The sequence below is a fragment of the Mobula hypostoma genome, chromosome 2 (genome assembly GCF_963921235.1).
Source record: "Mobula hypostoma chromosome 2, sMobHyp1.1, whole genome shotgun sequence".
Taxonomy (NCBI): domain Eukaryota; kingdom Metazoa; phylum Chordata; class Chondrichthyes; order Myliobatiformes; family Myliobatidae; genus Mobula; species Mobula hypostoma.
Genome location: NC_086098.1, coordinates 143,775,414 through 143,791,110, shown reverse-complemented (window position 1 = coordinate 143,791,110; position 15,697 = coordinate 143,775,414). Strand labels below are relative to the sequence as shown.

At 42.6% G+C, this 15,697-nt stretch overlaps 1 protein-coding gene across 1 annotated transcript in view; it reads right to left on the bottom strand.

Annotated features, from left to right (window-relative positions):
- Nucleotides 1-15,697, bottom strand: part of LOC134342547 (prolyl endopeptidase-like) — a 182,915-nt gene that overhangs the window by 14,393 nt on the left and 152,825 nt on the right. Inside the window, exon 13 of the mRNA XM_063040827.1 lies at nucleotides 2,273-2,404. Within this exon, the coding sequence (XP_062896897.1) occupies nucleotides 2,273-2,404 (132 nt within the window). The remainder of the gene's footprint in view (nucleotides 1-2,272; nucleotides 2,405-15,697) is intronic.

The window sequence follows — 15,697 nt, the reverse complement described above, 5'->3', positions numbered from 1 at the left end:
GCCTTCCTAATTATATGTTGTACCTGCATACGAACTTTGTTTTATATACCAGAACCTTAGATTTCTTTGCACCTCAGCATTTCATAATGATTTGACTTTCAGTCTCCATTCCAAAGTGGATAACCTCAAATATTTCCACATTATGCTCCTTCTGCCAACTTCTTGCCCACTCACTTAACCTATTTAATATCCCTTTGCATGCTGCTTGTCTCCTCCTAATGATAACTAAGTTTGCAGGTGACAGAAAACTCACAATCTTTTGGCTCTTTCCTGTGCACACGCTAGTGTGCAGCATCTGTTCTTTCACTTCCATCCATCCAGGGCCACAAAAATTCCTGATGCAGGAGCCTCAGTACATAATGCTGATTATTCTTTTCTCTCTACCGATGCTGCCTTACCAGCTGAGGTCCTCCAGAAGTTTGCTTTTTTTGCTCCAGGTTCCGGCATTTGCGGTGGTGTGTCTACACAAAGTCTTTCTAGGTGAATCATTTGCACTTCTTCCAATCTAGCATAATGCATGGGGCTCCTTTACACTGGAGAACCATGCACAGATTGGGTGAGCATTTTGCAAGATACCTATATTCTGTCTGCAGACGAGACCCTGATCTTCTAGTTGTCTGCCACATGAATTGACTATCCCATCATCAGTCTGCAGCCTCCTGTACTGAGGTCCAAGCTAAACTTGAAAAACAGCACCTCATCTTCTGTCTGATCATATTGTGCCCAGCTGGACTCAGTATCATATTCTCCAATGTTAGGCATGTCACACTACTTTCTGTGTGCACCAGAACTCTGGATTTCGGCCTGTCATCCATTTGCTTCAGTATTTCTCTTTCTTTCAACATAATCTGGTCTGCTAGACACATTCCACCGCCTTATTTAGCAACACACAATACACAGATATGCAGGATCAGATTTTAAGAGCTACACTAATTTGATCTTATCATATTAAAGATTTTTTCTTTTGTTCTACCCATCAATTTTCCACCTTCTCTGCTGCTGAAAACTAATTTGTTTTCTCCTTTTCTACTTCAAAATGAAGTGCCTTGGACCTGAAACACTGTCTACATAGATGGTACCTGATCTGCTGAGTATTCCCAGCATTTTCTCTTTTTATTTCAGCTCAAATATTTTTGGATTCACTTCCCTATTTGCTGCCAGTCTTCAGCTCGTGAACCCTCTTGCCTCTCATTTCTTTTTTAAACATTCCTTTTGTAAATTCTGTAATTAGCCTGGTTCACACAGCTTGACAAAAGTTAGGACCAGTCATTTGTTGTGGGTAGTATAGGAAAGATGGGTCCCGCTACTCACTAGTCAGCACAAAATAACCTGCAGATGCTGGGATCAAAGCAGTCCTGACGAAGGGTTCTGGCCCGAAACGTCGACTCATCGTTTCCACGGATGCTGCCCGACCTGCTGAGTGTCACTAGTCAGCAGTTGTATGTTGGTGAGTTCACTTCTGACCTCCATGCCTGTTCTCTGCAGAAGTCAGGAGTTACCTAGCAGATTAATGCCATGCATCTAACATCAATTGTTAGCATTGAATCCTAGGGCAGATCTCAGATATACTGAATTGGTGGGGGAGGGGCGGGAGGGGGGACAGGAGAATTTTACATCCAGTTATTTTGCTTTGTGTTAGCCATGGCTGGTTGATATGGTAAAATCCAATTCATTTGAATGGGACACTGACGTCGACTGATAAATGCAGACAAATGGTTTGTTTGTCTATAATTTAAATCTTAGTTCTTTTAATTAATCTGCATCACTGAAGTGTTTATAATTAAGATCATTTTAGTAAGGGTTCCTCAAACAATTTATTTAAAAAAAGAATTAAGTGCTTTCAACACGGTAGCATAGTGGTTAGTACAACACTTTATAATAATAGCAACCAGGGTTCGATTCCAACCGCTGTCTGTAAGGAGTTTGTATGTTCTCCCCATGACTGTGTGGGTTTCCTCCGGGTGCTCTAGTATCCTCCCACAGTGCAAAGACTCATCGATTGGTAGGTTAATTGGTCATTGTAAATTGTCCTATGATTAGGCTAGGGTTGCTGGGCAATGTGGTTTGAAAGGCCTAAGTTGCGCTGTATTTCAATAAGTAAATAAGAATGTTTACTGATCATTAGAGGTGCTGAAAAAAGTTAAAAGATTTTTGACAGCTACAAGCTCTTTATGGACTAGAGAAATAAAAATTCCCTAGGAAGAGGCAAGAAAGAGTTAAAAATATACAAATTTCACCGTGAACTAAACCACACACAAACAAATTAACATACCCACTAAGAGACCACCATTAGAGCCTCCATTAATGGTCAATTTCTTTGAAGTAGTGTAGCCCTCCTTGATAAGAATTTCAGCAGCACATTGAAAATCATCAAAACAATTTTGCTTGTTTTCCAGCATACCACCTGCAATTGAGCACAAGAACATTTTAATTTGGTGATCTTTTTCTGCCGATATTATTTAGTAATCAATTAAGCAATAATCCAATGCATCTAAATACATTTCTAAGCAACCTGCTCTAATTCAAAATCATTGAGGGTACAGTTACATAAAATTAATTCACTTTAAATATTCCAAAAGTGGTATTAGGTCCATAAAGCAAAGATTTCTTCTGCTGCCTCAGTTATTTCTTTGAAAGCCCAGACCTGTAAAAACTAATTTTTTTGTGTAATCATCATTTACATATGATGAATATATATATAATAAACTCTTCTTGGGCTCCCAGCTAGGTACAGGCATCAATTATATCCAACGTTTCAATGACCAACTCTGTCATCTTCGTCACTGATGAAGATGGCAGAGTTGGTCATCCAAACGTTGGTTATAATTCATACCTGTACCCGGCTGGAAGCGCAAGAGTTTATTCATCATTTACATTGAGAGAGCACTAGATCCTTTTTCATCACTTATATATGGTAGATCTCAGTGATTCGCCTGATTACCCCTTTCCCAACATTATATAATTTTGAGAGTACTTTGACAACCCTAAAGTCCATTGGGATTTGCTCAGATTCTGAAAAAGGATGGAGAAATGCACATTCATTATTTATGGTTGTACTAGAATTTTTGACTGGTGAATGGCATCTTTAATGCATCCTCAGAACCAGGCATATAAAAAAAATCCACTGAGCAAGCTTTTGAAGTCACCAGCCAATGTGCTAAATGGTAACACTGCATCATTTATACTGTGCAGTACCTTTTCCACTTCTGCAGATTTTGTGTGCCTTTAAAGGACTGATTACATTCAAAGCCCTCTTAAATAAATCAGAATAAAATCCAAGGGTCAAACATCTTGGATGTTCCATTTACATTCTGAGAAAACCAGTGGCCAGGATTTCCCATGAGTCAAAATGAATATTCTATCTTTTATTCAATGAATTATTTCCTCTGTCTTTCTGGTAACTTTCTGCCATGATGGAACTCGAAGTACCCATTTCCGGAGTCTGGTGTTCGACTTGTGAAAAATGCTGCCCACCAATCTGAACTAGAAATTGCTCAATTAGAATCTTAATACTTTGAATGTCAGCCTGAAATGATGGTAAAGCTCATATGCTTTCTGTCACTGGATTTGGGAGACTTTGTGAAAGCAGTTTTGGGGTACCTCTCCAGTGATCTGCTGTAATGTATGATGCTAGGGCGGAGGAAGGTGAAGAAAAATAAATTGCTTTTTGCTAGAGAATAAGAGCTGAACATTTATCCTCAAATGGCCAAAGGTCATGTTGGTGTAGTGAAGGGAGTGATAAATACCACCATCAACGATGTGTGCTTTTGCTGAAAGCTAGTTCCAGTGACAGAGATATACAAGCACTATCTGCAAACTGCAGTCTGATGACCCAAGTAGGTGTGATGTTGGTTCTGAAGCAGAAGTTACTAGAGTTGAATAACATTGCATTTCCCTGTTAGTTTACTGCACTCCAATGGAAAGTTTGCTGTAGGCAAGGTCAACATAGCTATGTTAAATATTGAGAATGTTTTTGGGACTATGGTGGATCTATTCACCAGCACCAATGGCTTTCATTCCATAGACCAGAAGTAGAATGGAGATAGATTTCTGAGGGCAGCTAAATTTTTTAAGTCTCTCTTGGCTTGCCAGAGTCAAAGGCTTTTGTACAATTGATCGAAGCCATGTAGTGTTGATGCTATTCTGTGCATTATTGTGGAATTTTTATGTGGTTGATGCCTCCTGATGAATCTAAGTCGCAATTGAAGGATCAGCCCCTCAACCACCAAGAGTTGAAGATTGAGTAGTCATGTGATACCTCAATCCCTGCAGACTTTCTGTGCCCTTATGTTGACAATGATTAAAATACTTAAAACTGCTGTAAGTAAACCGAATGAAAGGAATGAAATCAGTTATTGTTTTCAATGCTACATACATTACATAATTGCTCAGCCCATCTATCAATGGGCATTTATTAACAGGATATCTTATTTCCTTGACTAGTCCAGCAACATTTTGCATAACTATGACTGCACAGCTTCCAGAAAGATTTAATAATGCATGTTTTTAAATGCTTTACAAACAGAGATACCAGGAAATAACCCCAGCCTTTAGTCACTATAAAAGGTTTTAAAAGCTTAGCACTCTGAAATTTAGACTAGACTAGACTTGAAACATAAAAGATCATGAAGGCTACTGACAGAATGGATACGAGGAGGATGTTTTCTCTGATAGGTGAATCTAGAACTATAGTTTACTGTTTAAAGAGAGCACCCACTTAAGAAAGTTGGGGTGGGAGGAATGTTTTCTTCCTCAAAAGGTGGTGAAAGAAGGGTTATGGAAAGAAGAATTAGGCCATTCAGTCCATACAGTCTGCTCCACCACTCCGTCAGGGTTGATTTATTATTCAAACGTTTTGTAAGATGATAGTGCTTTGTTCCCAGGGCACCAAAGGGTAGTACAAGACGACAGACACTCAGTGGGCTCTTCATTAGGTACTTGCTGTACCTAATAAGGTGACCACTGAGTGCACATTTGTGGTCTCCCGCTGCTCTAGCCCATCCGCTTCAAGCTTCGCTGTGTTGTGCGTTCAGAGATGCTTTTCTGCACATCACTGGTGCAAAATGCGGTTATTTGAGCCACTGTCATCTTCCACTAGCCTGGCCATTCTCCTCTGACCTCTCTCATTAACAAGGCATTTTTGTCCGCAATATTGCCACTCAGTGGGTGATTTTCTTTTTTTGTTTTTCACATGATTTTCCGTAGAGACTGTTGTGCATGAAAATCCTAAGAGATCAGCAGTTTCGGAGATACTCAAACCACTCCACTCGGCATCAAAAAACATTCCGCGGTCAACGTCACTTAGATCACATTTCTTCTCCAGTCTGATGTTTGGTTTGAACAACAACTAAACCTCTTGACCACGTCCATATGCTATTATGCACTGAGTTGCTGCCATATGATTAGCTGATTAGTTATTTGCAATAACGAGCAGGAACGGTCTTCTTCAAAAGCTGGTGAAGAAGTGGTCACTGACGGCAAGTTTAAGGTGACTGGAGGAAAGTATAGGGGGCGTGTTAGAGGTAGGTTATTTTTGCACAGAGAATGGTAAATGAATGGAATGCAATGCCAGGCAGATACACTAGAGACAAACAAGAAACTCCTAGATAAGCAAATGGATGAAAAGAAAACTGGAGGGCCATGTAGGAGGGAAGGGAGTACATTAAGGTGTTGCACAATATCAGGGGTTGAAGGGCCTGTACTGTGCTGCACTGTTCTACGTTTTATAAAGACCCAAAGTGTCCTTCCTCTAATCCCACGAATCAGCCTGGTAAATCTCACTTGGACAGCCTCCAATGCTAACTAAGCATGTTGTCTTTAAGGTAAAGTGCCTAAAAGTTGACATCATGTGAAAAATCCTCATGTTGTCTGGTTAAGGTGACACTATTTAAGCCACAGTTATTAATCTTAGTGAATTATTTTGTTTTTATACATAATATGTAAATAAAAAAAAACAGGTAAATGTACACAAGTTTAGAGCCACTGTCAGAGAACACTACAGCACACAAACAGGCCTTTTAGCCCATCTAGACCATGCCAAAATATTAATCTGCCTAGTCCCACCACCTGCACCTGGACCATAGCCCTTCATACACCTCATCCCAGTACCTATCCAAATTTCTCTTAAATGTTAAAATTGAACTTGGATCCACTATCAGCTCATCCTAGTCTCACCCAAACTCAGTGGAAAAAGCCTACATTCATTTACCCGATCTATACTCCTCATAATTTTGTATATCTTTATCAAATCTCCCCCTATTCTCCTACACTCTAGGGAATAAAATCCTAACATATTCAACCGATACGAACTTAGGTCCTCAAGTCTGGCAACATCCATGTAAATTTTCTTTGCTCTCTTTCAATCTCATTGACATCTTTCCTGTAGGTACAAGTAGGTGACCAAAACTGCACACAATACTCCAAATTAGGTCTCACCAACGTCTTATACAATTTCAACGTAACATCCCAACTCCTGGTACTCAATCATTGATTTTTTGCCAAGAGCTCTCTTTACGGCCCTATCTACTTGTGACATCACTTTCACGTAATTATGGATCTCTATTCCCAGATCCCTCTGTTCTACCACACTCTTCAGTACTTTTACTGCTCACCATGTAAGATCTACCCTGGTTTGTCCTCCTAAGGTGTAGTCCTGACGAAGGATCTCGGCCTGAAACGTCGACTGCACCTCTTCCTAGAGATGCTGCCTGGCCTGCTGCGTTCACCAGCAACTTTTATGTGTGTTACACCTCATACTTGCCTGCATTAAGTTCCACCTGTAATGTTTCAGCCCAGATCCCGCAGCAAACTTCCGTAGTCTTCCATGCTGTCCAGTATGCCCCCAATCTTTGTGTCATCTGCAAATCTGCTGACCTAGTTTACTACATTATCATCCAGATCATTGATACAGATGACAAACAACAACGGACCCAGCAATGATCTCTGCTGTATACTAGTCACCGGCTTCCAGTCAGAAGCAACCACCTACTACCACTCCGCCTTCTCCCACAATTGTCAAATCCAATTTACTACCTCACCTTGAATGCCAAGTGACTGAACCTTCTTGACTAACCTCCCATTTGTGACCTTATCAAAGGCCTTGCTAAAATCCACGTCGACAACATTAACTGTCTTGCCTTCATCAACATTCCTGGTAACTTTGTGAAAAACTCTTATAAGTTTGGTTAGATATAGCCTACCATGCACAAAGCCATGTTGACTATCCCTATTCAGTCCCTGCCCATTTAAAATACTAATATATCCCGTACCTTAGAATACCTTCCAGTAACTTACCCACTATTGACATCTCGCTCACTGGCTTAATTTTTAGAGCCTTTCTTAAATAATGGAACAACATTAGCTATCCTCCAATCCTCCAGCACCTTACCCATGGCTAAGGACATTCTAAATCTCTCTGCTAGGGCTCCTACAATTTATGTACTAGTCTCTTCCAATGTCCAAGGGAACACATTGTCAGGCCCCAAGATTTATCCACACTAATTTGACCCAAGGTAGCAAACACCTCCTCATCTGTAGTCTGTATATGGCCCATGTCTTCATTGCAGCTTTGCATTGCTTCTATAGACTCTGTCCATCTCCCGAGTAAATACAAATGCAAAAAATATATTTAAAATCTCTGTCCCTTGCGGTTCCCATGCATAGATGACCAGTCCGATGTTCAAGAGGACAAAGTTTGCCCCTTACCATCCTTTTGCTCTTAATATCTGAAGAAGCTGTTGAGATTCTCTTTACCCTATCTGCTAGAGCTACTTCATGCCTTCTTTTAGCTCTCCCGATTTCCTTCTTAATTGTTCCCTTGCATTTCTTGTACTCAAATACCTCATCTGCCACAGTTGAAATAGTGTGAGCAGTTTTGGGCCCTTTATTTAAGAAAGAATGTGCTGACATTGGAGAGGATTCAGAGGAAGTTCATGAGAATGTTTTCAGGAATAAAAGGGTTATCATAGGAGCAGTGATTGAAGGCTCTGGGCCTGTACTTGCTGGAATTTAGAAGAATGAAGTGGGGGTGGAGAGCAATCTCATTGAAACCTATCAAATGTTGAAAGACCGAGATAGAGCGGGTATGAGAGCATAGCCTCAGAATAGTGGGACGTCCATTTAGAATGGAGATGAGGTGGAATTCATTAAGCCAGAGGTGGTGAATCTGTGGAATTTGTTGCCACAGGCAGTTGTGCAGGCCAGATTACTGGGTGCATTTAAGGTGGAGGTTAGTAGATTCTTGATTAGTCAGGGTGTAAAAGGTTATGGGGGAAGGCAGGAGAATGGGGTTGAGAGGGAAATGGATCAACTATGACAAAATGCTGGAGCAGACTTTAAGGGCCGAATGGCCTAATTCGGCTCCTATTTCTTATAGTCTTAAAATGGTCTGTAAGAGAGTATAGCTGGATACAATTCTTGCAGGTTTAGTCACCAGTTTAAATATGACATAATTCTATAGTCGAAGCATTCCCAACAATGAAAAAGTGAAAGTACATAAGCACTCATAGTGCAAACATGAATAATTAGTGTTACGTACTAATGAAAAATGCAGTGAACATCAAAATTTACATTCACTCAGACGAAGCTAATGGATAACCTGCAGAATCCATAAGGTTCTATATAACCATATAATTAAATGCAGCACGGAAACAGGCCATCTCAGCCCTTCTAGTCCTTGCCGAACTCTTATTCTCACCTAGTCCCACTGACCTGCACTCAGCCCATAACCCAGTTTAATTCACTCTGATAAAGGGAAAAAGTTTCTGCAGTCTGTACTCAAGTCCCCTCTTAATTTCCTCCACTCTAGGGCAAAGCAGACCCAACTTCTTTAGTCTCTTGATAACTAACATGTTCCATCCCAGGCAACATGCTGGTTAAACTCCTTTGCACTCTCTCCAACAACACCACAAAGTCAAAGTCAAGTTTATGGTCGTATGCACAAATCGATGTACGTACAGCTATGATGAAAAAAATTACCTGCAACAGCCTTCCTATAGTTTGATAACCAGAAATATATGTAATACTCCAACTGAGTTCCGATTAATGTTTTCGAAAATTAGAGGATAATCTCCCTGCTCTTTTATACGATGCCCCGACTAATGAAGGTCAGTATCGCATATGCCTTCTTAACCATGCTACTTACCTGCATTGCCACTTTCAAAGAATCTTGGACTTGCATACCAAGGTCACATCGTTTCTTAATAACTTTCTCAGGGACCTGAAAATTCGTGGTGTCTTCCTAGACTGGTTATTACTCCCAAAATGTACCACCTCACAGTTATCAGGATTAAAATGTACCTGGCATTTCTCAGTCATTTTATCAACAGATTAATATCACTCAGTAGTTTAGGACTATCCTGCATACTGTCAACAATATCAATTATCTTGGTGTCACACACGAATGCACTGCTCAAACCAGCTACATCCACATCTAAATTATTTATGCACATTATAAACAGCAAGGGTCATAAAAACAACTTTACTATTAGTATCCTTAATACCAATCCAATTCTGGATCCAGTTTGCTAACTTGCCCTAGATCCTCTGGGTTCTATCTTTTTTGGACCAATCTCTCATGTGGGACCATGTCGAAGGCCTTACTGATGTTTGTATAAACCACACCTACTACACTGCCTTCATGAACATTTCTCCAGCAGTTTGAATGGGGCATGACTGCGCAAGCGCATGGAGGTCGGCCAGTGAGAACAGCAGGAAGAGTTTAAAAGCGAGCAGAGTTGAAAAGGTGATGGTTATTTCTTCAGCAGTTTGAACAGGGCACGACTGTGCAAGCGCGTGGCAGTCGGCCAGGGAGAATGGCGGTAAGTGTTTAAAAAGAAGACAGCTTTACAGACCGGGCGTCTGAGGAGCAGGTGTCGGAGTAGAGGGAGACAGAGTAGGAAGGCTTTGGCTCAATTGGGCTTCAGTGATAACAGGTCAAGGCGAGGTAGGTTATCTGTTTAGAATACTGACAGAAACAATGCGTGTGAGGCCGGTTTTCTGTGCTCGGTGTCAGATATGGGAGGTCCTGGAGACTCCCAGCCTCCCGGACGGCCACATCTGCACCAAGTGTGTCGAGCTGCAGCTCCTTAGGGACCGGGCTAGGGAACTGGAAATGCAGCTCGATGACCTTCGTCTGGTCAGGAAGAGTGAGGAGGTGATAGAGAGGAGCCGTAGGCAGGTAGTCACTCTGGGGCCTGGGGAAACAGATAAGTGGGTAACAGTCAGGAGAAGGAAGGGCAAGAAGCAGGTGCTAGAGAGTCCCCCTTAACAATAAGTACTCCTGTTTGAGTACTGTTGGGGGAGACAGCCTACCTGGGGGAAACAACAGTGGTCATGCCTCTGGCACAGAGTCTGGCCCTGTGGCTCAGAAGGGTAGGGAAAGGAAGAGGATGGCAGCAGGGATAGGGGACTCGACAGTTAGGGGGTCAGACAGGCAATTCTGTGGACACAGGAAATAAACGCGGATGGTAGTTTGCCTCCCAGATGCCAGGGTCCGGGATGTTTCTGATCGTGTTCACGGTATCTTGAACTGGGAAGAAGAACAGCCAGAGGTCATGGTACATATTGGTACCAACGACATAGGTAGGAAAAGGGAGGAGGTCCTAAAAGCAGGTTACAGGGAGTTAGGAGGAAGGAAGTTGAGAAGCAGGACCTCAAAGGTAGTAATCTCGGGATTACTGCCTGTGCCAAATAACATTAAGTATAGGAATAGAATGAGGTGGAGGATAAATGTGTGGCTGAGGGATTGGAGCAGGGGCAGGGATCATTGGGACCACTTCTAGGGCACGTGTGACCTGTACAAAAAGGACGGGTTGCACTTGAATCTGAGGGGGATCAATATCCTGGTGGGGAGGTTTGCAAAGGCTATTGGGAGAGTTTAAACTAGAATTGCTAAGGGGTGGGAACCAAACTGAAGTGACGGAGGAAAGAGAGGTTGGCTCACTAATAGAGAAAGCTTGGAGATAGTGTGAAAGGGAAGATAGGTAGGTGATAGAGAAGGGATGCACTCACGGTTTAAGATGTGTCTATTTTAATGCAAGGAGTACAGGTTTCCCCCGCCATCCGAAAGTAGAGCGTTCCTATGTAACGGTTCGTAAACCGGAATGTCGTAAAACGAAGAAACAATTACCATTTATTTATATGGGAAAATTTTGTGAGCGTTCGCAGACCCAAAAATAACTTACCAAATCATGCCAAATAACACATAAAACTTAAAATAACAGTAACATATAGTAAAAGCAGGAATTATATGATAAATACACAGCCTACATAAAGTAGAAATACTTCTCTACAATGATTGCCTGCATCGATCTCTGTAGCGAAAATCTCACGCAAGCGCTGTTAGTAGAAAATCTCACGCAAGCGCTGTTGGCAAAAACACTCTCTCCAGCAACCTTTAAGCTATGAAGCAGCCAAACCATACCAAATAACACGTAAAAATACACAGCCTATATAAAGTAGAAATAATGTATGTACAGTGTAGTATCACTTACCGGAATTGGGACAGCGCAGAGCACAGTGATGGTGGTGTGTTAGACTGAATCGTCACAGGTTGGGGTGGGATGGAGTGGTGCAGTGGCCCCCACCATCCGGGCCACCGACCGACCCGCGAAGAACACAGTGGTGCAGCGGTAGCCAGGAGGCACACAGCACATCTTTAAGAAAAAAGCTGAAATAAACATGCTAATTAATTATGTGCTGGGTGGCACCTAATTAATCAGCATGTTTATTTCGGCCTTTTTCTTAAAGATGTGCTGTGTGCCTCCCGGCTACCGCTGCATTCTCCGTGAATCGGTATCTGCCTGGGGCCTGGGGGTTGGGATGGTGGGACACTGGGGTGTCATCTTATCGTTGTCTGTTTCCATTAGGGCAGGCAGCTCATCTTCTCCTATGACTGCCTGCCTCAATGTCGAAAGTCAAGGTTCGTTGTCTGCTGTGGCTGATGTAGAAGGTTTGCTTGACTGCTGCGCCTCGCGCATTTTTCTATCATACAGTTCTTTGTAAGCACTCAAACCATCCTGCAAACATCCCCTAAACCGATGTACCCTTTCAAAATTAAAGTCGTACTTTATCATTGCAGCGAAAATCTCATGCAGTTGCTTCACTTTTGCTACTGCATTCAGTTTCGATTGTTATCCTTTCTTCTTCCAATTGCATCAGCTCTTCATCTATCAGTTCTTGGTCATGGGATGCCAAAACCTCTTCAACATCATCTTCGTCAGCTTCCACAAACCAAACTCACTTCATCCTTACTTCGTTCACCACGATCGAAACGCTTAATTATGTCTAGTTTTATGTAAAGTGTAACACCCTTATGAGCTCTTTCAGGCTTTTCGGACACCTTAGAACTCATCTTGCAAACGGCTGCTCATGGGCACGTGTTTAAGCAATGCTGTTCTGAAACCGGGGGAGAGCGGCTGCTCGGGGCGTGCGCTGCCTTTTATCGCACGCTGATTTTTTTTTGTAACAGTGAGGTTTCGTAAAGCGAACGTTCGAAAAGCAGGAGACACCTGTATTATGAATAAAGCGGATGAGCTTAGAGCGTGGATCAGCACTTGGAGCTATGATGTTGTGGCCATGACAGAGACTTGGATGGTGCGGGGGCAGGAATGGCTACTTCAAGTGCTAGACTTTAGATGTTTCAGAAAGGACAGGGAGGGAGGCAAAAGAGGTGGGGGCATGGCACTGTTGATCAGAGAGTGTCATGGCTACCGAAAAGGAGGAAGTCATGGAGGGTTTGTCTACAGAGTCTCTGTGGGTGAAAGTTAGGAATAGGAAGGGGTCAATAACTCTACTGGGTGTTTTTTAAAGGCCACCCAATAGTAACAGGGACATCGAGGAGCAGATAGGGAGACAGATTCTGTAAAGGAGTGCTGTGATGGGAGATTTGAATTTGCCAAATATTGATTGGCATCTCTCTTGAGTGAGGGGTTTAGATGGGGTGGAGTTTGTTAGGTGTGTTCAGGAAGGTTTCTTGACACAATATGTAGATAAGCCCCCAAGAGGAGAGGCTGTATTTGATCTTGTATTGGGAAATGAACCTGGTCAGGTGTCAGGTCTCTCAGTGGGAGAGCATTTTGGAGATAGTGATCACAATTCTATCTCCTTTACCATAGCATTAGAGAGGGATAGGAACAGACAAGTTAGGGAAATGTTTAACTGGAGTAAGGGGATCTATGAGACCACCAGTCAGGAACTTGGAAGCATAAACTGGAAACAGATGTTCTCAAGGAAACGTACCGAAGAAATGTGGCAAATGTTCAGGGGATAATTGCATGGGATTCTGCGTAGGTATGTTCCAACGAGACAGGGAAAGGATGGTAGTGTACAGGAACCGTGGTGTACAAAGGCTGTTGTAAATATAGTCAAGAAGAAAAGAAGAGCTTACGAAAGGTTCAAAAAACTAGGCAATGTTAGAGATCTAGAAGATTACGAGGCTAGCAGGAAGGAGTTTAAGAATGAAATTAGGAGAGCCGGCAGGGGCCATGACAAGGCCTTGGTGGACAGGATTAAGGAAAACCCGAAGGCATTCTACAAGTATGTGAAGAGCAAGAGGATAAGACGTGAGAGAATAGGACCAATCGAGTGTGACAGTGGAAAAGTGTGTATGGAACTGGAGATGGCAGAGGTACTTAGTGAATACTTTGCTTCAGTATTCACTACGGAAAAGGATCTTGGCTATTGTAGGGATGACTTGCAGTGGACTGAAAAGCCTGAGCACGTGGATATTAAGGAAGATGATATGCTGGAGCTTTTGAAAAGCATCAAACTGGATAAGTCACCGGGACCAGATGGGATGTACCCCAGGCTACTGTGGGGAGCGAGTGAGGAGATTGCTGAGCCTCTGGTGATGATCTTTGCATCATCAATGAGGACGGGAGAGGTTCCGGAGGATTGGAGGGTTGCGGATGTTGTTCTCGTATTCAAGAAAGGGAGTAGGGATAGCCCAGGAAATTACAGACCAGTGAGTTTTACTTCAGTGGTTGGTAAGTTGATGCAGACAATCCTGAGGGGCAGGATTTATAAACATTTGGAGAGGCATAATATGATTAGGAATAGTCAGCATAGATTTTAGCAAGGCATTTGGTAAGGTACCCCATGCAAGGTTTATTGAGGAAGTAAGGAGGCATGGGATCCAAGGGGACGTTGCTTTGTAGATCCAGAACTGGCTTGCCCACAGAAGGCAAAGAGTGGTTGTAGATGGGTCATATTCTGCATGGAGGCCAGTGATCAGTGGTGTGCCTCAGGGATCTGTTCTGGGCCCCCTACTCTTCGTGATTTTCATAAATGACCTGGATGAGGAAGTGGAGGGATGGGTTAGTAAATTTGCTGATGACACAAAGGTTGGGGGTGTTGTGGATAGTGTGGAGGGCTGTCAGAGGTTACAGCAGGACATTGATAGGATGCAAAACTGGGCTGAGAAGTGGCAGAGGCAGTTCAACCCAGATAAGTGTGAGGTGGTTCAGTTTGGTAGGTCAAATAGGATGGCAGAATATAGCATTAATCGCAAGACTCTTGGCAGTGCGGAGGATCAGAGGGATCTTGGGGTCTGAGTCCATAGGATATTCAAAACTGCTACGCAGGTTGACTCTGTGGTTAAGAAGGCATACAGTGCATTGGCCTTCATCAATCGTGAGATTGAGTTTAAGAGCCGAGAGGTAATGTTGCAGCTACATCGGACCCTGGTCAGACCCCACTTGGAGTACTGTGCTCAATTCTGGTTGCCTCACTACAGGAAGGATCTGGAAACCATAGAAAGAGTGCAGAGGAGATTTACAAGGATGTTGCCTGGATTGGGGAGCATGTCTTATGAGAATAGGTTGAGTGAATTCGGAGTGACGGAGGATGAGAGGTGACCTGATAGAGGTCTACAAGATAATGAGAGGCATTGATCTTGTGGCTAATCAGAGGCTTTTTCCCAGCGCTGAAATAGCTCGCACGAGAGGGCATAGTTTTAGGGTGCTTGGAAGTAGGTACAGAGGAGATGTCAGGAGTAAGTTTTTTTACGCAGAGAGTGGTGAGTATGTGGAATGGGCTGCTGGCGGTGGTGGTGGAGATGTATGCGGAAATGATAGGGTCTTTTAAGAGACTCCTGGATGGCTGCACGGAGTTTAGAAAAATAGGGGGCTATGGGTAAGCCTAGGTAGTTCTAAGGTAAGAACATATTTGGCACAGCTTTGTGGGCCAAAGGGTCTCTATTGTGCTGTAGGTTTTCTATGTTTCTATGTTATTTCCTCAAAAAATCAGACGAGTCAGACAAGATCTGCCCTTAACAAAACAGTGTTGAAATAATTATAAATCCTGTTTCTTAGATTATTTTCCAATATCATCTATTTTAATAGTGATGCTTTTCCATGATGTCCTTCTTGAAAAAGGGAAAACTACATTTACTGTTCTTCAGTCAGCTGGAACTTTAAGTGCCCTGTGAAGCCGCAAAAATCTCAGCCAGAACCCCAGCAATCTCTTCCCTTGCCTCCCATAACAGTCTGGGATAAAATTTCCCCAGGCTGGGGATTTATTCCCTACTTTAAACCTGCAGAGGCATCAAGTACCTCGATTTGCACTCCAATTGACATTCTTAAGAGATGCATAATTTTAAGATCTGCTTGTGAATGCTAATTGAACAGCTTTCATTTAGTATCTCATCTACTTTCTGTCTCCCACATAGACTGCCCTGGTTGACTCTACTTTTTCCCCA